This window comes from Taudactylus pleione, unplaced genomic scaffold (assembly GCF_031769625.1).
Source record: "Taudactylus pleione unplaced genomic scaffold, aTauple2 ptg000103l, whole genome shotgun sequence".
Taxonomy (NCBI): Eukaryota; Metazoa; Chordata; class Amphibia; order Anura; family Myobatrachidae; genus Taudactylus; species Taudactylus pleione.
In genome coordinates this window covers 101,008-123,874 of record NW_028284505.1, presented here as the reverse complement: position 1 = coordinate 123,874, position 22,867 = coordinate 101,008, and the positions used below count along the sequence as shown (strand labels likewise).

Sequence of the window (22,867 nt, the reverse complement as noted above, 5' to 3'; positions counted from 1 at the left end):
TAGTCAGCCTGGTGAGGACGGGGATAGTCAGCCTGGTGAGGACGGGGATAGTCAGCACGGTGAGGACGGGGATAGTCAGCATGGTGAGGACAGGGATGGTCAGCAGGGTGAGGATGGGGATAGTCAGCATGGTGAGGATGGGGATAGTCAGCATGGTGAGGACGGGGATAGTCAGCAGGGTGAGGATGGGGATAGTCAGCATGGTGAGGATGGGGATAGTCCTGGAAAAACAGGAAGAGCTTGGAGGTATGTCAGCACCTGTAGTCAGTAATCAGCCTGTCAATCTCCTAAGGAGTAATTAAACGACTTTGACATATAGGGCTGATTAAGAGATGGATGAGGAAACACAGCCGCAGCGTCTTTGTACCCAGCGCCTGTATTAAAATATGCTAAATCCACACAAGTTAAAAGACACCCGCTGGTGGCTTCCCTGACCTAATGCTGTAGCCATCAGATCAACTGCGTGACCATCAAACATCTGCAAGTGTCATTGTAACCTCAGATCTGCGCAGATCTTAAAACATTGGAGATGTGTGAACATTGGGTTTAGTACATCTCTGAATTAGTCCCATAGTTATCAAGTATTTGGGGTATTAGTGACCTAAAAAAATTCCTACAATAATGGAAGTGTCTAATGGACTATACTTGTCCATTGTTCTATCTGTCCCATTCCTTTGCGGAAAGATGATGTACAGTATATATATATATATATATATATATATATATATATATATATATATACACTACCATTCAAAAGTTTAGGGTCACTTAGACATTTCCTTATTTTTTAAAGAAAAGCACTGTTTTTTTCAATGAAGGTAACATTAAATTAATCAGAAATACACTCTATACACTGTTAATGTGGTAAATGACTTTACTAGCTGCAAACGTCAGTGTTCTAATGGCACATTGTGTTTGCTAGGCCCGTTAGAAGACTAATGGATGATTAGAAAACCCTTGTTAAATTATGTTAGCACAGCTGAAAATGGGTTTGCTCGTTAGAGAAGTTGTAAAACTGGCCTTCCTTTGAGCTAGTTGAGTATCTGGAGCATCACATTTGTGGGTTCGATTATACTCTCCAAATGGCCAGAAAAAGTGAACTTTCATGTGAAACTCAACAGTCTATTTGTCAGGACTGCGACTATTTCAGTACATAAATATAGACTACTTTTGCCAAAGTTCCATTGTGGTCGTTGGAGGAGCTATCCTGCTTGCTGGCATGCTTCTCATTCAGGGGATAGAGTGTTAAAGTGATCATCTGTTTCCCAGGTGTCATCAGGTTGTGGGATTCCTAGATTGCTCATTATTTCAAACCTAATTCCATTTGGGTCACATGTTCTGAAACTTCCTATGGATCACAGACCTCTAGTATAAAGCCTGTTACTAACTGTGTCTCAGTGTCTGTGCAACGTTGCTTTCAGGTCTTTTCTTGGACTCCTGCCAGATCCCCGCTGTGCCTGTGGATTACTGCGGACTTTATTGTATTCCAGATGAACTTCTGATGTTAGTCACCCATTGCACTACAGGGTCCAGTATTCCTATTGCCTAAGTATTGCTGATTGCTCCATCACTGCACTTTCACCATTTTGCTGCACTATTTACTTTGCCTGTTGTCTTTTCGTTCCTGTGGATATTGAACTCATCCTTGTTACAGTTGTCAACTGCACCGTTACAGTGTCATCGCTGCATCACAGAGCTCAATCCCGCTCCGAACCCTAGCCACACTACAGGGCCCAACCCTGCTACAATCTTCTCCGCATCACGGGTCTCAACCCCGCTACAATCTTCTCTGCATCACGGGACTCAACCCCACTACAATCTTCTCTGCATCCTGGGGCTCAACCCTGCTACAATCTTCTCTGCATCCCGGGGCTCAACCCCGCTACAATCTTCTCTGCATCACAGGACTCAACCCCGCTACAATCTTCTCCGCATCACGGGGCTCAACCCCGCTACAATCTTCTCTACATCACAGGACTCAACCCCGCTACAATCTTCTCTGCATCACAGGACTCAACCCCGCTACAATCTTCTCCGCATCACGGGGCTTAACCCCGCTACAATCTTCTCCGCATCCCGGGGCTCAACCCCGCTACAATCTTCTCCGCATCACGGGGCTCAACCACGCTACAATCTTCTCTGCATCCCGGGGCTCTACCCCACTACAATCTTCTCCGCATCACGGGGCTTAACCCCGCTACAATCTTCTCCGCATCTCGGGGCTCAACCCCGCTACAATCTTCTCCGCATCCCGGGACTCAACCCCGCTACAATCTTCTCTGCATCCTGGGGCTCAACCATGCTAAAATCTTCTCTTCATCCCGCGGCTCAACCCTGCTACAATCTTCTCCGCATCACAGGACTCAACCCCTCTACAATCTTCTCCGCATCCCGGGACTCAACCCCGCTACAATCTTCTCTGCATCCCGGGGCTCAACCCCGCTACAATCTTCTCTGCATCCCGGGGCTCAACCCCGCTACAATCTTCTCTGCATCACGGGACTCAACCACGCTACAATCTTCTCCATGTCACGGGGTTCAACCCCGCTACAATCTTCTCCATGTCACAGGACTCAACCCCGCTACAATCCTCTGTGCATCACGGGGCTCAACCCCGCTACAATCTTCTCCGCATCCCGGGGCTCAACCCTGCTACAATCTTCTCCGCATCACGGGGCTCAACCACGCTACAATCTTCTCCGCATCACGGGGCTCAACCACGCTACAATCTTCTCCGCATCACGGGGCTCAACCCCACTACAATCTTCTCCGCATCCCGGGGCTCAACCCCGCTACAATCTTCTACATGACACGGGGTTCAACCCCGCTACAATCCTCTCTGCATCACGGGGCTTAACCCCGCTACAATCTTCTCCGCATCCCGGGGCTCAACCCCACTACAATCTTCTCCGCATCACGGTGCTCAACCCTGCTACAATCTTCTCCGCATCACGGGGCTCAACCCAGCTACAATCTTCTCCGCATCCCGGGGCTCAACCCTGCTACAATCTTCTCCGCATCACGGGGCTCAACCACGCTACAATCCTCTCTGCATCACGGGGCTCAACCCCGCTCTGAACTCTAGCCACGCCACAGGGCTCAACCCTGTCCTGGAATCTCATCGTCTTACAGGGCTTAACCATGCTCCGACTTCACTACTCCACAAGGCTCAAGTTTGCTTCATCTCTCACTGCACCGAGGGCTCGGCCCTGTCCCGGAACTATATTATTTTGCAGGAACTGCTCTGCTCCGGATTTCCATTACTACAGGGTTCTACCCTGGCAAAGGTCCTTAATGTCATCCTGAGGTGTTAGCCTCATTCTGGACTCGGGGTTCCCAGCACGTTAGTTCTTATATGCTAAAGACTGTATATATATTTGGAGATTCTCTCCTATACATGTTATTGCATATGTGAACCTCTGTGCTGTTTGAGACTTTATTTGAGACCTTGCTGATTATAATTCATATGTGAATAAATTCTATTTTACTGTTATCCTGTGCTACTGAGTTTCATGGAAAGGTAATTCCTAAGACCACCCCAGTTTATTGTGCCTAGTAGGCCTGCCTCCCTCCAGGAGTCTCAAGTGTCTGCAGCCGTGGCACTATTCTTGTTCTTAGAAATGAAGGCTATTCCATGCGAGAAATTGCCAATAAACTGAACATTTCCTACAACGGTGTGTACTACACCCTTCAGAGAACAGCAAAAACAGCCTCTAACCAGAGTATAAAGAGAAGTTGGAGGCCCCGGTGCACAACTGTGCAAGAAGACAAGCACATTAGAGTCTCTAGTATGAGAAATAGACGCCTCACAAGTCTTCAACTGGCAGCTTCATTAAATGGTACCCGCAAAGCGCCAGTGTCAACGTCTACAGTGAAGAGGCGACTCCGGGATGCTGGCCTTCTAGGCAGAGTGGCCAAGAAAAAGCCATATCTTAGGCTGGCCAATAAAAGGAAAAGATTAATATGGGCAAAAGAACACAGGCATTGGACAGAGGAAGATTGGAGAAAAGTGTTATGGACAGACGAATTAAAGTTTGAGGTGTTTGGATCACACAGAAGAACAGTGGTGAGACGCAGAACAAGTGAAAAGATGCTGGAAGAGTGCCTGACGCCTTCTGTCAAGCATGGTGGAGGTCTTGTGATGGTCTGGGGCTGCTTTGGTGCTGGTAAAGTGGGAGATTTGTACAAGGTAAAAGGGATTTTGAATAAGGAAGGCTATCACTCCATTTTGCAACGCCATGCCATACCCTGTGGACAGCGCTTGATTGGAGCCAATTTCCTCCTCCAACAGGACAATGACACAAAGCACATCTCCAAATTATGCAAGAACTATTTAGGGAAGAAGTAGGCAGCTGGTATTCTGTCTGTAATGGAGTGGCCAGCGCAGTCACCAGATCTCAACCCCATTGAGCTGTTGTGGGAGCAGCTTGACCATATGGTACGCAAGAAGTGCCCATCAAGCCAATCCAACTTGTGGGAGGTCATCAGGAAGCGTGGGGTGACATTTCTGCAGATTACCTCAACAAAGTAACAGCTAGAATGCCAAAGGTCTGCAATGCTGTAATCGCTGCAAAAGGAGCATTCTTTGACGAAAGCAAAGTTTGAAGGACAAAATTATTATTTCAAATATCATTATGTGTAACCTTGCCAATGTCTTGACTACATGTTCTATTCATTTCGCAACTCATTTGATAAATAAAAGTCAGTTTTCATGTAAAACACGAAATTGTCTGGGTGACCCCAAACTTTTGAACGGTAGAGTGTGTGTGTATATATATATATATATATATATATATATATAATTGCTGAGGAGGCAGTGCTCCTTTGTGCTGTATCTCTGGAGTAGGGACATAGATATGAAGCAGAGGAAAACTGAACAATTGCCTTGCAGTCTCCTAGGTAACCACTAATCTGGAGGAATTCTTGCACAGTCAGTTGGGATTCCTGTAATAATAGATGACTTTTGTCTCTCATAGGCAGCAGTTAGACTAGCGGCTAGTAGCAGTGGAAGGTCTGTTATACTTAACATATGACAATTATTGTTTTTGGTTTCTGTGAGCCTCAATTGTGCATTTCTCAGTTCCATCTGTGACCTTGGGAATGCAGCCTTGCTGGGAGTGGGTATGTGTTGTAATAAGCAGCTCTGTGCAAGGCCTGCCGTGCTAATAAGAACCTAGGACTCATTCTGGCGTCCAAGGTAATCGGCACTCTGTGTAAGGGTCATAGCACCAGAAAGTGTAGAAACTATTTTGTGAAAAGCTTTATTATAGTTTCTTCTGAGTCTTATATTTCCATCTAATGCCACATACTTGCCTACATTGGTTGAAGTACAAGTAGAAACGAGCTTTTCAACTGGAAGGTGCCAAATGCATCCTGTGGAGACTATAGGAGAGGCCTGATTGCCAGCACATCATACAGGAGCTGTCAGATATGACCAGTAGTCTCAGTATTATTACTACTCTTCAGATAAAGGGGAAGATGTATGAAGCAGTAAAAAGAATGAGAAGTTACTCATCGCAACCAATCGGCTTCTACCTATAATTTTAATGATAAATACTTCCTCAAAACTGACTGGTTGCTATGGGCAACTTCTTCACTCTTTTCACTGCTCGATACATCTGCCCCTTGATCATCGTGTGCCCATTCCCTGATGCAGCTGTCTGTCTCTCACTGTGGTCACTGGAGTATGGATGAGGAGCTGTGATTGGTCACAGGTGCGTTGCATACTGGTCTGTGGTGCTCACAGGTTGCTAGGTTACAGTGTTCAGACCTGTCTGTTTTTGCTCTTGTACTAGCCGTCAGGGCCGTAACTAGGGTAGTGCGACCAGTGCCATGGCACAGGGCACCGCAGGGCAGGGGGCGCTGTTTGGGCCTGTCAAATTTCCTCTTCTTTTACACCCAGCATATCCTGGTCTCCCCTATCTCCTCCCTGGCCCTTCCCCATGAGGCCATGGCCCTCTCTCTGGTGCACTATATTATGTCCCTATTTATCCCCAGCATCTCCTGGCCTCCCCTGTCTCTTCCCTGGCCCTTCCCCATGAGGCCATGTCCCTCTCTCAGGTGCACTATATTATGTCCCTATTTATCCCCAGCATCTCCTGGCCTCCCCTATCTCTTCCCTGGCCCTTCCCCATGAGGCCATGGCCCTCTCCCAGGTGCACCATATTATGTCCCTATTTATCCCCAGCATCTCCTGGCCTCCCCTATCTCTTCCCTGGCCCTTCCCCATGAGGCCATGGCCCTCAGGTGCACTATATTATGTCCTTATTTATCCCCAGCTGCTCTTGGCCTCCCCTATCTCTTCCCTGGCCCTTCCCCATGAGGCCATGGCCCTCTCTCAGGTGCACTATATTATGTCCCTATTTATCCCCAGCATCTCCTGGCCTCCCCTATCTCTTCCCTGGCCCTTCCCCATGAGGCCATGGCCCTCTCTCAGGTGCACTATATTATGTCCCTATTTATCCCCAGCATCTCCTGGCCTCTCCTATCTCTTCCCTGGCCCTTCCCCATGAGGCCATGGCCCTCTCTCAGGTGCACTATAGTATGTCCCTATTTATTCCCAGCATCTCCTTGTCTCCCCTATCTCCTCCCTGGCCCTTTTTCAGGTGCCCTATCTTATGTCCCTATTTAAAAATTGGGGGGGGGGGGGGGGGCGCCAATGCTCTCTCTGGCACAGGGCACCTAAAAGTCTAGTTACGGCTCTGCTAGCCGTGCTCTGCTCATTTTATACTATTCTGATCTTGGTTGGCTGATGATTTCTCTCTCTGGCGTTACCCCGATCCTCATTATTTATTTACTACTCTCTCTTACCACCGGCACTGATCCTCGCTACTGTCCTTCAACTCTGCTCCATATTCGACCATCCGTTGGGCTGTTTGTTTTTTTGTTGCACACTTATTATTTATTTTCCTGGTACCCACCAGCCAGGATCACAAGGTACAGGGCTACGTAGCATTGACCCGGGCACCCCTATGTGCGTGGCCTCCCCCTAGCATGATGGTGGTTTTCCATAAATCACGTTTGGCTTAACCCCCTCGCTGCTGAGGGTTTGCTTGTTCTTGTGCTGAGGCCATCTTCCAACGTTAGCGCTCTTCACATTCAAACATCGATATCAATGTATTCATTTTTTTATGCGGTACCCACAGAAATTATACCTTGATTTATTTATTTATTTTCAGAGGACTTTGTATCTTCAGAAAATACCATTAGTCTTTTTACTCATTCTAATGGTACATACACACGATTGACAGAAAATCTGACCGTGTGTACAGTATGCACCATTACATGTAAAAAAAATATCCCAATTGGCTAAAAAAGTTTTTTTTTTTTAATTGAAATTTCAAGAAAGGGAACCAAAAGCAAATGTCATTTTTTTTTAGTCTTATAAACAGCACAAATAAATACTTTGTGGTTCTTGTTTCACCAAAATCCACCTTTCCAAGATAGTAAAAATAGTAAAGATCAGGATTCTACGTCTAGGTTTTGTAAAAAAAAATCTGCAGTTGAAATAAATGTTTTTTGTTTTTTTTTTTCAAATTTTTGCTGTCTCGACAAATGCTTCCTGTGTATATGTATCTGTATAGCAGGGGTGGGGAACATTTTTTCTGCCGAGGGCCATTTTGATATATATAATATTATTTGTGGGTCTAGTGTAGGCCATGCCCCCTCCATGTGATGTCACATAGGGGTGGGGCCACAATTGCCGGTGATTACAGCAATGCCCGGGAGCTGTAAGGGCAGCGGTGTGACCATCTGACGCATCTTAAGACACTCCAGGTGGCACTGCTGCATAGATTCTGGCTGTAGGGTGCCATTCTTAGCACCCTGCTATCCAGATGAGGCTACCAGAAAAGCTCAGAGGGCCAGACCAAATGATTCTGGGGGCCTTATAAGGCCCCCGGGCCTGAGGTTCCCCATCCCTGTTGTATAGGAAAAATATGCTAGCCCAACAAGGCCTACCATTTTATAAAGCGGACAACCCTACCTTATTAAATGAGGGACCACTTTTTTTTTTATTTGGCCAAGAAGGGGGAGATAGGGGCTTTCAATTTCCCCCACCTGTGAAAATTGTACTGTGTACTGGTTCCGTTATTGTCTGATGATCAATAACTATTAAGGGGGCACATCGTTTGAAAGAAGAGACTCCTCTCTTTGAAGACAGGCTGCCCCCATGTTTGTGCGGCTCAGTATAGGGGAGACAGGGCACAATTTTTCTCATAATGCTGGGGGCGATATTGTTTGGTGATCACCAGATAATAGCTGCTAAGGGGTCATTTGAAAGAGGTGAATGACCCCACATATACAGGGGTAGCTATGGGCATGATAGGCACGTAATGCCCTCACACCCAGCCGTAAGGCAGGTGTAAGTTTCCATGGTGGAACAGATTGCGTGAGGATGCACAAAGCGGTATTCTAGCGTCTATGAACGCGTACAGTGGGTGTCTCAGTTCTGCCATATTGTACACCAGGGAATGGCCTTGTAGTGGCGCTAGCATAATGCTGCAGACGCGTCTGCCGCAAAAGTTGCAGGCACAGGCGCTGTGGCATCCAACTCAGAATCAGGCCCTGTGTATTTTTTTAAACTATAATTATTGTTATTGCAGTTATTTGTAATGAGGTTATTTATAAGAAATCTATAGTGTTCTGTCTGTCACAGGGTCCTTTGTTCCAGCAGAATATTGTTCTTTCAGAATCGCTGAACAGATCTTCACTAGGATTGGAATGGACGATGATATTGAAACGAATTCTTCAACGTTCATGAAGGAAATGAAGGAGGTATGGCCAACACTGGTACAAGTAAAATAAACAGACCAACAGGAACGCCCCCGTCAGGGAGGCACGCCCCCGGCACGCCCACCAAAGGGGGCGTGCTGTCAATCAGCATCGACAGCACGCCCCCTTTGATCAGACACAACGAGCGAAGGACTTTCCTTCGCTCGTCGCGTCTGACACATGCGCATGCTCAGTGCAGAACATCGACCCACTTGCGAACGGACAGCCGCTTGCGAGTGGGTCTGAATCAGGCCCTAAATTTGCTATCACACAAACACGCACATTAGGTATAAGTCAATGACCCTACCCGTATAGGTTTATACTGTGGGAGGAATCTAGAGCACCTGGAGGAAGCCCAGTCGAACACAGCGAGTACATACAAACTCCTCACAGATACTTGCTCTGATTGGAATAGGGCCCTGGCTCCCAGCATTGTGTGGCAGCAATGCTAACTACTGTGCCTCTCCTCTAAGTTCCCACCTGTACTGAATATTAACATCCTGGGTCAGTGACCTATTAGTTACCTGAGTGGCATTGTGTGTGTGATCAATATAATATGGGATATTTAGTAACATTTAGCCTAAAATGTACCCTGATTCATAGCAGACGGTTAGGTGACTTTCACCAGACACACGTAGACTAATCGCTGATGGGTCATTCCGCATTCTGTGCCTAAATGCAGTGTTACTAAATGAGGCCTAATATCCTATGGATAAACCTGACCACGTTTCCTAGTGTAGCCTGTAGATAGATGCTTGCTGAACGACATAAATCTATTGCAGTTACAGTGATGCCTCAGTCACACATCCGCTGTAATGAAGATATTACACCTAAGCAAACATCTGAGAGAGCAGCTGACGTCTTATGTGTAATATGATGTGTCTCTTATAGATAACCTATATAATACAGAACGCCAATGATAAGTCGCTGATAATAATTGATGAGTTGGGGAGAGGAACCAGCACAGAGGAAGGCATTGGAATCTGCTATGCAGTCTGTGAACACCTTCTAGGTTTAAAGGTATTAATCTTCATTATTTATTCACCAACAGGATAACACACTGTTTGTCTGCGCTGGGTGGTGATTAGTCTCCAATTTAATTAGAGAGCAGATAAAACCGTTTGACGCCTTTTGCCTTTATTGTCCTTGATAGTGTTTTTTTTTCTAAAAAGAGCATGCAACAGTTTCAAGGGGTTGGGTACGGGATGCCGACGCTTATGTTCCCGACGGGCAGGATCCCAATAGGGTCACAATAACCACAGGAGGTAAGTATACTCTCCTTCCCCTAACCCTCCCTCCCCGCAGCTTAAAGCTAGCCCTTCCACTCAGTGCCTAAACCTAGCCTTTTTACCCCGCAGCCTAAACCTAACCCTTCCCCCCCATTGCCTAACCCTCCTGCTAGTGCCTAACCCTCCCCCCCAGTGCCTAACCCTCCCCCCCAGTGCCTATCCCTCCCCCCAGTGCCTAACCCTCCCTCCCAGTGCCTAACCCTCCTCCCCCCCAGTGCCTAACCCTCCCCCCCAGTGCCTAACCCTCCCGCTAGTGCCTAACCCTCCCCCCCAGTGCCTAACCCTCCCCACCCAGTGCCTAACCCTCCCGCTAGTGCCTAACCCTCCTCCCCCCAATGCCTAACTCTCCTGCTAGTGCCTAACCCTCCCCCCAATGCCTAACCCTCCCGCTAGTGCCAAACTCTCCTCCTCCCAATGCCTAACCCTCCCACTAGTGCCTAACCCTCCTCCCCCAATACCTAACTCGCCTGCTAGTGCCTAACACTCCTCCCCCCAGTGCCTAACTCTCCCACTAGTGCCTAACCATCCCCCTCCCAGTGCCTAACCCTCCCCCCCAGTGCCTGACCCTCCCACTAGTGCCTAACCCTCCTCCCCCCAGTGCCTAACCCTCCCCCCAGTGCCTAACCCTCCCGCTAGTGCCTAACCCTCCCCCCCCCCAGTGCCTAACCCTCCTCACCCCCAGTGCCTAACCCTCCCCCCCCAGTGCCTAACCCTCCTCACCCCCAGTGCCTAACCCTCCCCCCCCAGTGCCTAACCCTCCCCCCCAGTGCCTAACCCTCCTCACCCCCAGTGCCTAACCCTCCCCCCCAGTGCCTAAAGTGCCTAACCCTCCTCACCCCCAGTGCCTAACCCTCCCCCCCCAGTGCCTAACCCTCCCCCCCAGTGCCTAACCCTCCTCACCCCCAGTGCCTAACCCTCCCCCCCCAGTGCCTAAAGTGCCTAACCCTCCTCACCCACAGTGCCTAACCCTCCCCACCCAGTGCCTAACCCTCCCCCCCAGTGCCTAACCCTCCTCACCCCCAGTGCCTAACCCTCCCACTAGTGCCTAACCCTCCTCCCCCCAGTGCCTAACTCTCCCCCCCCCAGTGCCTAACCCTCCCCCCCCCCTGTGCCTAACCCTCCCCCCCCCCCAGTGCCTAACCCTCCTCACCCCCAGTGCCTAACTCTCCCGCTAACCCCAATACTAACTGTTGGGATTGCGACTCTGGCATCCCAGCACCCAGCATAATACCTACAGAATGGGATTGAATAGCCGCTGGTTCACATCCTGACAGCGGATGCCCAACATGAGGAGATCCCGACTGGGGTAGGTAAGTATATTAACCCTCCGCTATCCCCCCGCCTAATCCTCCCTTAGTGATGCCTAACCCTAACCTCCCCCCTTTGTGCCTAACCTCGCCCCCAGAGGTGCCTAAACTTAACCTCCCACCGTGCCTCACCCTCCCTCCTAGGGGTACCTAACCCTAATCCCCCCCACCCCAAACATAATGCTAACCCCGCTAGACTCCCTAATACTAACCCTCCCCCCCACGGCTAACGCTAAGGGCACCCCTGACTTACTGTCTCGCTGCTATCTCAAGGCTGGAAATGTTGCTGTATATCCAAACAAATTAGGATCGGCAGATAATAAATCTCTCACAATGGTAGTGGTTGTAGCCGCTGATGTAATGCTCTGACGCGTTTCTTCCCATCAGGATTTCCTCAGAGGTGTCTAGAGTGATGTCCATTCACCCTTTTTATACCAAGTTCAAATTACAAACACCAGCATATAGTTTAATCAATCAACTGAATAGTGATACTGACATAGCTATAATTATTGCAGTGAGATGTCTCAATATGCAAATATCCCGGAAAACACAAGAGGGCTCATTTTGTGACTTGTCATTTAGGGGGGGTGTATTCTACCCCGTTCTCCCCCCATATACTCATCCCAGACCCCTTTCTTGCCCTATGCATCCCATTGCCAATACTTTATGATACAGTGGCGCTCCAACATTGGCGATCACACACCCATTTAGTGTCGGAGTGTACTTCACAATGCCACCTTCCCTCCCCCCACAGAGAGAAATGCTCCCCTGCACCATCTGGTGCCCCCCTCCCAGCATCTAGCCTATGGCCTCACGAGGACCGCAACCCCTTGGATGAGAACTGCAGCCATAAGGGGGTCTATTTACTAAGGAGACAGAGTGAGAGGAGATAAGGTGCCAGCCAATCAGCTCCTAATTGTCATTTTTCAAACACAGCCTGTGAGATGACAGTTAGGAGCTGATTGGCTGGCACCTTATCACTTTTCACTCTGTCTCCTAACACTGCTTAGTAACTAGACCCTACAGAGTGCTAGGATTGCTAACTGCTTCTTCCTGTTTGAGCTTATTTTCTGTTAATTATAAATGGCCAGTTATACCGTACGCACATGTACTGACGTGTGTGTTTCATTCCAGGCTTTTACTCTGTTTGCCACCCATTTCTTGGAGTTATGCCATCTTGGCACAATTTATCCGAATGTAGAGAACTTTCACTTTGAAGTGAAGCATGTGAGAGACCGGTCGGGGAGCGAGGACTCCATCACTTACACCTACTTGTTATCGAAAGGCCACACCAAGGAGAAGAATTACGGTAATGGGTGACCCCTCTCATTCCTCCCCCCCACACTTCATCCTGCACTTACTATTACCGTCGTCTTCATATTTCAGGTTTGAAAGCAGCGTCTCTTTCATCCTTACCGTCCTCAGTAATGACAGATGCCAACGAAATCTCGCAGCTGGTGACAGACAAGGTCCTGGTATGTGCCCAGCTGGTTCATTATATATAGGATATAATTACTCAGACTGCAGCAGTATGGAAATACATTTATATAACATTAGACCCAAATATACTTATACAAACATACACAGATGTGTCTACATACAGCTATCCTCAAATCGCGCCAAATAGCCACGTTTTTCGCGCCACGAACTTTGCTTCTTAGCCACGCCAAAACACTAAACCTAAGTATTTAGGGCCTGATTCAGAGGCGCACGCTGTTTGCGTGCGCTCGCTCTGAATCAGGGCGTTCTAATAGAGCAGGAGGTCCACTACTGACATCACGAGCGATGTCAGTAGGGCCGCCCACACACGCCTGCGTTTGTGCAGCCAACCCCCCGACCCGCCTACAAAACAGGGCTAGCTGTCAATCAACAACGACAGCCGCCCCGTCTTGTAGTGAGCCCTGGAGCGACGGAGCCGCCCTCGCTGGCTGGGGCTCGCGCATGCGTACGCCAGAGGCGGCTCATGTGCAGGGGCCCAAACATCGACCCGCTTGCAAGCGCTATGCGCTCGCGAGCGGGTCTGAATCAGGCCCTTAGTACACTATATAAGCGAACTAAGACATAAAATTAAGGAAAAAGTGCACATCATAGGATTTGCGCCTGGCTTATTGCGCAAAAGTAAAGGAAATTACAATTCCAAGGCATTATGAGACAGATCGGTCATTCATCTGCCAGTATAGATTAGATATGGTGGAATGACAATCTCCACGTATCTGCTGTCCTCTAATCCTGGACCACAATGTTCTACAGGGGCAAATGAGGCCCACTCCCATCAAACCAAGCCCACACTACAAGAAACCCCCATTACTGTCACATAGAACCATTCCTGCCAAAACATTTATTATTGTGCGGTGTTGGCATCCTGTGACGGTGTTTTATAACTAATCGGATGCCATATGCAGGCTGTATACTTAGTATATGGTGTTAGGAAGTCTAATGCCAGTATCCACTTAGCCCCGATATATTTTCAGGGGTGAAAAACAGGGATTTTTCGCTGATAATCCGTGTTTTTCACTGATCATTTTATCACCATATCCTGTTTGTTCGGGTGAACAAATAGGATAATTAGTCCGAAAACACATAGGAACTGTGATCGGTATGAATGACCTATGTCCGGCGGTTCAAATCCCGACGCCGGAAGACCGGCACCAGTGAAGATCCCGATGGGCAAGTAAACTAACTATCCCTAACCCTCTCCCCCCCCAACCATCCCTTAGAGGTGCCTAACCCTAACCTCCCCCCCTAGTACCTAACCCCAATCCCCCCATAAGTGCCTAAACCTAATCCCCCCCGCCCCCGCAGCCTAAACCTAACCCTCCCGCCGGGGGGGTGCCTAACCCCCTCTGTCCCATGCCTAAACCTCTGGGGGGAGGTGCCTACCCCTTTGTCCCCCCCCGAGAGCCCCTAACCCCCTCCCCCCAAGGCTGTCCGCGCCCGCCACCCGGCTTACGTTCGGTATACCCTGTGTCGGGCTCCCAGCGTAGGGATAATGATAGGCGTCGGGATTTCGACGTCTATCATTAGTCCCCTGTCGGGATTGCACAGTCGGGAAGCCGTTGGTCGGCATTTCGACCGTCGGCTTCCTGACTGCATACCGTTCACGGACCTATGTGTTTTCTCCATTGCTCCATGTCGGTATTTATTGCTGCTTATTGGATACCGTTCTATGGGGACGATTCAGCATCGAACGGAATTGCAGAGCTGCGCGCAGGCATATACTGTAGTGTGTAGTACACACAGGCATATACTGTAGTGTGTAGTGCACGCAGGCATATACTGTAGTGTGTAGTGCACGCAGGCATATACTGTAGTGTGTAGTGCACGCAGGCATATACTGTAGTGTGTAGTGCACGCAGGTGTATACTGTAGTGTGTAGTGCACGCAGGCATATACTGTAGTGTGTAGTGCACGCAGGCAGCTTTGCAATTCTGTCCTTGTTAATATGCAAATGACGCAGGAGGTGTATGACACCGAGGTTGGAGGCTGGGATCACCATCGCAACCATCGGTGGTCGATGATCGTGGACGGCACCAGGCCGACGGCCAGCTGAGTAAGCCTTAGCTTACACAGGCTTGCCAGGCCAGGAAGCTGCCTTGCCACCCCCGTTTCCGGGACCACCCCTTAATTGCCTCTGTCTGTCAATCAGGCATAGGCATCGAAGGGGCTACGTGCAATTATGCAGGACCCATTCTGCACACTTGCAGAATGGATCCAGCGCACGTACATATTCCCGATAATCGTGAATCTGCGTTCAGCATTGCACTTGCGTGAGATGCTGAATCAGCCCCTCTCTCTATAGAAGAGAGCCCCATCCCCTTTGAACTAGAGTTTTTTTTGGAAAATTTAGAAATAGTATTTTGCCAAGGGACATATAAAGGTGATACATAAAAAACTAATTTAGCAAATGCTGTTTAACATACACACAGTCTAGATTAGTTTCTTTACAATCCAAATAACCTGACTAGTATCTATGAGTGTGGGAAGAAACCAGATAAACCTCCACGCAAATACGGGGAGAATATGCAAACTCCACACACATAGGTGTGGGTATCAAACCCATGACGCCAGTACTGAGAGACAGCAATGCTAACCATTGTGCCACTGTGCTGCCCTTGGGTGTAATACTAGTGTTGTGTTAATTATTTATTTTCTCAATTCTCCAACAGCAGAAACAGAGCATCACCCCAGAAAGCGCCAGACAGATGGCCGCCTATCACTTATCTCTCAGACTTGTGCAGGCCGCGCGCAATTCGCGGCTGGACTCGGACAGTCTGAGAACTTACCTGAAGCACCTGAAAAATAAATACTCCGCGGACTGCGCCGCGGCTGACAAGTTATCTCCCGACGCCACCCAGTGACTGTGGCTGCGTCCACACAGCCCCCATTCCATGTACCATGCCAGGTGTGGATAGACGACCAGTGGGCAATGTACAGTATAGAAGTTGCTGTAGTGTAGAGGAATTGTAATGTCTTGTCTTGTTTATTGTGTACCAGAACATGATTGGGGCGTCATGGGCCTGTTTCGCTTTCCTGCACCCCTAACACTCACATGAATCAGCGAGCAGACAGTTGCTGGCGGATGTGGCACCATGGTCTTATGAATGTCGGGGAGCGGAGACTGCACACCTGGCGGCTCTCCTGAGTTATTGTCAGTCCCCAGGACCGAACCTTTACACCCAATCAGAGGTGACAGAGAATGGATATTGGCCATTGCTTTCAATGCTCTGATTGGCTACAGGTTGGCCCAACCCCCTCCCACTACAAACCTATCAATACGATATTTGCTCAGACATTCGTGAAATGCACCTAATACTGGAACCTTTGCTCTCCAGGTATGAAGTGAGCTAGGTAAAGTCTCCTCTTTTTCCTCCTTAATGCCAGGCGCGCTCTGGGCACATGTGATCCCTACTGACACGTATCCAAACACCTTCCCCAGGATTTGTGCTTCTGGAGAACCATTAACATTAGATCCTGAGTGTTACTGATCGAACATGATTTGTGTTGCCAAATGGCACAATTAATTGATCACCTCGTATCGAACTAACCCAGCTCCCTTTATAGCTTATCTACACAAATGGGATCCTGCCTGTGCTGACACCCGAGGCCTCACCCCGGTATGTGCTCTGGGTGTAACACTTGCAGGTGTCCTGGGAAGTTGCTAGAGAAGGGGAACCAGTGACACTGGCACCAGCCTGTGCTGCTGAAGCCTTTGGGAGACCCCACAAATCTGGCGTCGTTGCATCAGGAAATAAGAACTAAGGAGTAAATGTTAACCCCGCTCAATACTTTGGGGAGATGTATCAAATCTTGGAGAGAGGTAGACTGGAGAAGTTGCTCGTAGTAACCATCAGCTTCTAACTGTAAACTCTCTGACACAGCCTGCAAAATGACAGAAGCTGATTGGCTGCTTTTGGGCAACTTCTCCACCTTATCTCTCTCCAAGGCTTGATATATCTCCCCCCATGACTTTAAATTTAACTGAATGAGATAAAATATAGAGAGAACACTTACGTTCCATTCTCCATTCACTTATTCGGGCCCCGTGCCATCCGTCACACCACTACCCTCTTCCTGCTGTTCCAACATAGCTGAGCTGGTGTCGATGCACCTCTCCTCTTACAGGATGAATTGGGAAGTCCCCTGAGTGGGCATCGACACCGACTCACTCTGTCACGTAAGCTAGTGGGCAGCGGAGCGATGGTTGGGACGGGTAGAGTGAGTGTGGGCACTGGAGGACGGGGAGTTTCATCACAATTATTCTTGAGGACAATGGTTTAGTTTTAGGTGGATTTATTCTTAAAGTCTTGTGCATTCATTAGGGTGTCCTGGCATTTACAGGTCTATTGGTTTTACTGCAAGTTAGATTGTTATTGTTTAATGACGTCAGGATTCATAGAAAATGAGCCCTTGGTCATTGTCTGATTGTTGCCATTGAAAGGCCAGGTCCCCACTTGTATTGTGTTTCTTAAAAATTCACAACACACTTATTTATTTGCTCAATAACCTGTTTGAGTTCTGTTATACAATAAATAACTTGCAATTTGAGTTTGTGAATTTATTAGATTTTATTCAATTAAGTCCAGGTTTCAACATTCCTTATATTGAAGGAGGGATCAGTATTAAACACTCCTTATATTGGAGGAGGGATCAGTATTAAACATTCCTTATATTGGAGGAGGGATCAGTATTAAACATTCCTTATATTGGAGGAGGGATCAGTATTAAACATTCCTTATATTGAAGGAGGGATCAGTATTAAACACTCCTTATATTGGAGGAGGGATCAGTATTAAACATTCCTTATATTGGAGGAGGGATCAGTATTAAACATTCCTTATATTGAAGGAGGGATCAGTATTAAACACTCCTTATATTGGAGGAGGGATCAGTATTAAACATTCCTTATATTGGATGAGGGATCAGTATTAAACACTCCTTATATTGGAGGAGGGATCAGTATTAAACACTCCTTATATCGGAGGAAGCATCAGTATTAAACATTCCTTATATTGGAGGAGGGATCAGTATTAAACACTCCTTATATTGAAGGAGGGATCAGTATTAAACACTCCTTATATTGGAGGAGGGATCAGTATTAAACACTCCTTATATTGGAGGAGGGATCAGTATTAAACACTCCTTATATTGGAGGAGGGATCAGTATTAAACACTCCTTATATTGGAGGAGGGATCAGTATTAAACATTCCTTATATTGGAGGAGGGATCAGTATTAAACACTCCTTATATTGGAGGAGGGATCAGTATTAAACACTCCTTATATTGGATGAGGGATCAGTATTAAACATTCCTTATATCGGAGGAAGCATCAGTATTAAACATTCCTTATATTGGAGGAGGGATCAGTATTAAACATTCCTTATATTGAAGGAGGGATCAGTATTAAACACTCCTTATATTGGAGGAGGGATCAGTATTAAACACTCCTTATATTGGATGAGGGATCAGTATTAAACATTCCTTATATCGGAGGAAGCATCAGTATTAAACATTCCTTATATTGGAGGAGGGATCAGTATTAAACATTCCTTATATTGGAGGAGGGATCAGTATTAAACACTCCTTATATTGGATGAGGGATCAGTATTAAACATTCCTTATATTGGAGGAGGGATCAGTATTAAACATTCCTTATATTGGAGGAGGGATCATTATTAAACACTCCTTATATTGGAGGAGGGATCAGTATTAAACACTCCTTATATTGGAGGAGGGATCATTATTAAACACTCCTTATATTGGAGGAGGGATCAGTATTAAACACTCCTTATATTGGAGGAGGGATCAGTATTAAACACTCCTTATATTGGAGGAGGGATCAGTATTAAACATTCCTTATATTGGAGGAGGGATCAGTATTAAACATTCCTTATATTGGAGGAGGGATCAGTATTAAACATTCCTTATATTGGAGGAGGGATCAGTATTAAACACTCCTTATATTGGAGGAGGGATCAGTATTAAACACTCCTTATATTGGAGGAGGGATCAGTATTAAACACTCCTTATATTGGAGGAGGGATCAGTATTAAACACTCCTTATATTGGAGGAGGGATCATTATTAAACACTCCTTATATTGGAGGAGGGATCAGTATTAAACATTCCTTATATTGGAGGAGGGATCAGTATTAAACACTCCTTATATTGGAGGAGGGATCAGTATTAAACATTCCTTATATTGGAGGAGGGATCATTATTAAACATTCCTTATATTGGAGGAGGGATCAGTATTAAACATTCCTTATATTGGAGGAGGGATCAGTATTAAACACTCCTTATATTGGAGGAGGGATCAGTATTAAACATTCCTTATATTGGATGAGGGATCAGTATTAAACATTCCTTATATTGGAGGAGGGATCAGTATTAAACACTCCTTATATTGGAGGAGGGATCAGTATTAAACACTCCTTATATTGGAGGAGGGATCAGTATTAAACATTCCTTATATTGGAGGAGGGATCAGTATTAAACATTCCTTATATTGGAGGAGGGATCAGTATTAAACACTCCTTATATTGGAGGAGGGATCAGTATTAAACACTCCTTATATTGGAGGAGGGATCAGTATTAAACATTCCTTATATTGGATGAAGGATCAGTATTAAACACTCCTTATATTGGAGGAGGGATCAGTATTAAACATTCCTTATATTGGAGGAGGGATCAGTATTAAACACTCCTTATATTGGAGGAGGGATCAGTATTAAACATTCCTTATATTGGAGGAGGGGTCAGTATTAAACATTCCTTATATTGGAGGAGGGATCAGTATTAAACATTCCTTATATTGGAGGAGGGATCAGTATTAAACATTCCTTATATTGGAGGAGGGATCAGTATTAAACACTCCTTATATTGGAGGAGGGATCAGTATTAAACATTCCTTATATTGGAGGAGGGATCAGTATTAAACACTCCTTATATTAGAGGAGGGATCAGTATTAAACACTCCTTATATCGGAGGAAGCATCAGTATTAAACATTCCTTATATCGGAGGAAGCATCAGTATTAAACACTCCTTATATTGGAGGAGGGATCATTATTAAACACTCCTTATATTGGAGGAGGGGTCAGTATTAAACACTCCTTATATTGGAGGAAGCATCAGTATTAAACACTCCTTATATTGGAGGAGGGATCAGTATTAAACATTCCTTATATTGGAGGAGGGATCAGTATTAAACATTCCTTAAATTGGAGGAAGCATCAGTATTAAACACTCCTTATATTGGAGGAGGGATTAGTATTAAACATTCCTTATATTGGAGGAGGGACCAGTATTAAACACTCCTTATATTGGAGGAGGGATCAGTATTAAACACTCCTTATATTGGAGGAGGGATCAGTATTAAACACTCCTTATATTAGAGGAGGGATCAGTATTAAACACTCCTTATATCGGAGGAAGCATCAGTATTAAACATTCCTTATATCGGAGGAAGCATCATTATTAAACATTCCTTATATTGGAGGAGGGATCAGTATTAAACACTCCTTATATTGAAGGAGGGATCAGTAGTAAACATTCCTTATATTAGAGGAGGGATCAGTATTAAACACTCCTTATACTGGAGGAGGGATCAGTATTAAACACTCCTTATATTGGAGGAAGCATCAGTATTAAACATTCCTTATATCGGAGGAAGCATCAGTATTAAACATTCCTTATATTGGAGGAGGGATCAGTATTAAACACTCCTTATATTGGAGGAGGGATCAGTATTAAACACTCCTTATATTGGAGGAGGGATCAGTATTAAACACTCCTTATATCGGAACAGTAACTGCAGGGAACTCAGACGCTGGTGAGTGAACGTGATACACAGGAGATACAGTGGCAGCATACAAATAACTTGAACAGAGAACTCAGCAAGAGAGATGAGACTTGGAACATAGGCCCTCATTCAGAGCCGCTCGTTAGCGGCAGTACGCTCGTTCCGAGCGATGTTTGCACATCTGCGCATGCGTACGGTTTTTAGTACGCATGCGCGAACCAGTCAGTGCGGCCTAAAATCGTTTGTACGCTATATAGCGAGTGCCTGCTATTTTGAGTGACAGAATGAGGCGTATGTGGGTGGTAACAGGGGAAGGTGCTTGAAAATGGGGAGTGGAGATCCAAACGCAGGCGTGCTTAAAGGTCAAAACGGGCGTATTATGGGTGTGCATAATTAATTCAGCAGCGTCATTGACCACGTCACTGGGTTATTTTATAGCCAGAACTGATCGCAAATTTGTGGTAGCAAACACCAACCACAAGAATAGCGAGCAGTTCATACGCTGGTCGATGTACTCGATTAATCTAATAAATAGCGGACATGACGTAGGATGCGAGCGGCCAGGGGGCGTTTTTAACAAATAAACGAGCGTATGTTTTGCTCGCTCGTTCAGACTTAGAGGCGTGAACAGACTACAATTTGCGAACGGATCATTTGAATAGCCACCCCTTGTTTTTGAACGAACGACCGCAAATAGCGAACGGCTCTGAATCAGGCCCATAGGTAATCAGCTTAACAGCTGAGACATGTAACACAGGTACATAAGAGCTGAACAGCAATCCACAAATGATCAATAAGCTTGACACAGTGGTAATCAACTTAGCAGCTGAAACATGTAACACAGGAAATCAGCATTGAGAGCTGCTACATATAATGCAGGTTAGTAAACTTATTATATACTGTGACTGGATCTACAATATATTAACTGCAGACTAGCTGTCAGATACGCTGAGAAAGTAACTTAGACCCTGGAACAAATACTGGCATCACAGTCACTGGCGAAGCGAAGTTGAACAGCAAATTCCTGCTCCTGGAGTGAGACTAAAAACCCCTAGGTAGCTGGTCAGAGGATCAGCTGAGTGACCGCAGGGCTACCATTGGGAGAGACTAATCAGCTGATATGGACCAACATGCCTGTGCCCATACCCGCCACCACGGGAACCATGACGCACACACAGAACCCTAGCGGACCCCAGGGAAAATACTCAGCTTCCACTCTCAGCAACTGAACAGCTAAGCCCAAGGACGCCAGCGCGGAGATGAGTAGCGGCCGATCCCAGGCTGCATTCTGACACCTTGACTTTATCAGTATGCAAATGTGAGTACATAAGGTGGACGCGGTGGTGATGTCGGAAGCAAGTGGACGATGTTTTCAGCCTGCACATGCGTCCCTATAGTTACCGCTGAAAGACGCAGATCAATATTGTGCCCAGAGAGATGCAGCTTCAGGGGGTTTCTGAGTGAATGTCATGTCGGCATGTCGCGGTCAACGACGGCTTCCAAAGACGCAATTGCGCTGCCACATGCGGCCATGTTCAGAAGAAAAATCTGCTCCTCCATAGGGCTGGTGCAATCTTAGATGGTGCAACCAATCGTGCGTTTTCATACACACAGTGAGGGATTAGCGCAACAGCCAGTGGACATCTCAGTAGGAAGACCATCGGCCGCAGCATTTGCATAAAGAGACGGTCACGGCAACTGCATCCACCTCTTAATCAGACCCATATATAATTCAAATTTTGATATAACATTATGGGGCCTGATGCAGGGTTGAATACAAGCCGCCTGTAACTGCACCCCCATTGTGTGTATGAAACTAAGGGCCTGATTCAGACCTGCTTGCGAGCGCATTGCGAAAGCCCCGTAGAGAGTGATAAATCACTCGCTCCGGGGCTTGCAACAGAACGGGGCGGCTGTCGATGTTGATCGTCAGCTCGCCCTGTTTTGTAGGCAGGGAGGGGGTGGCTGTACAAACGGAGGCGTTCCCGAAGGAACGCCTGCCGTTTGTGGGCGGCCCTACTGACATCTCTCGTGATGTCAGTAGTGGACTTCCTGCTCTATTAGAGCAGGAAGTCCACTCGGGCTTGCGGGAGCCGAGACCCTACCACAAGGGTCTCCTCGTAGTGCCGATGGTCACCCACAGCTGTGCAAGCGGCCTGGAGGCCAGAATTTTTTAAAAAAGGACGCCCTGATTCAGAG

The 22,867-nt window shown here is 46.8% G+C and overlaps 1 protein-coding gene across 1 annotated transcript in view; it reads left to right on the top strand.

The window, feature by feature from the left end:
- The window catches only part of MSH4 (mutS homolog 4), a 111,227-nt gene extending 94,057 nt beyond the window's left edge, over positions 1-17,170 (top strand). Inside the window, exons 15-19 of the mRNA XM_088470754.1 lie at positions 8,657-8,775; positions 9,664-9,792; positions 12,503-12,677; positions 12,755-12,843; positions 15,535-17,170. Coding sequence (XP_088326880.1) covers positions 8,657-8,775; positions 9,664-9,792; positions 12,503-12,677; positions 12,755-12,843; positions 15,535-15,726 — 704 coding nt within the window. The 3' untranslated portion in view covers positions 15,727-17,170. The remainder of the gene's footprint in view (positions 1-8,656; positions 8,776-9,663; positions 9,793-12,502; positions 12,678-12,754; positions 12,844-15,534) is intronic.
- The last annotated feature ends 5,697 nt before the right edge of the window (positions 17,171-22,867 follow it).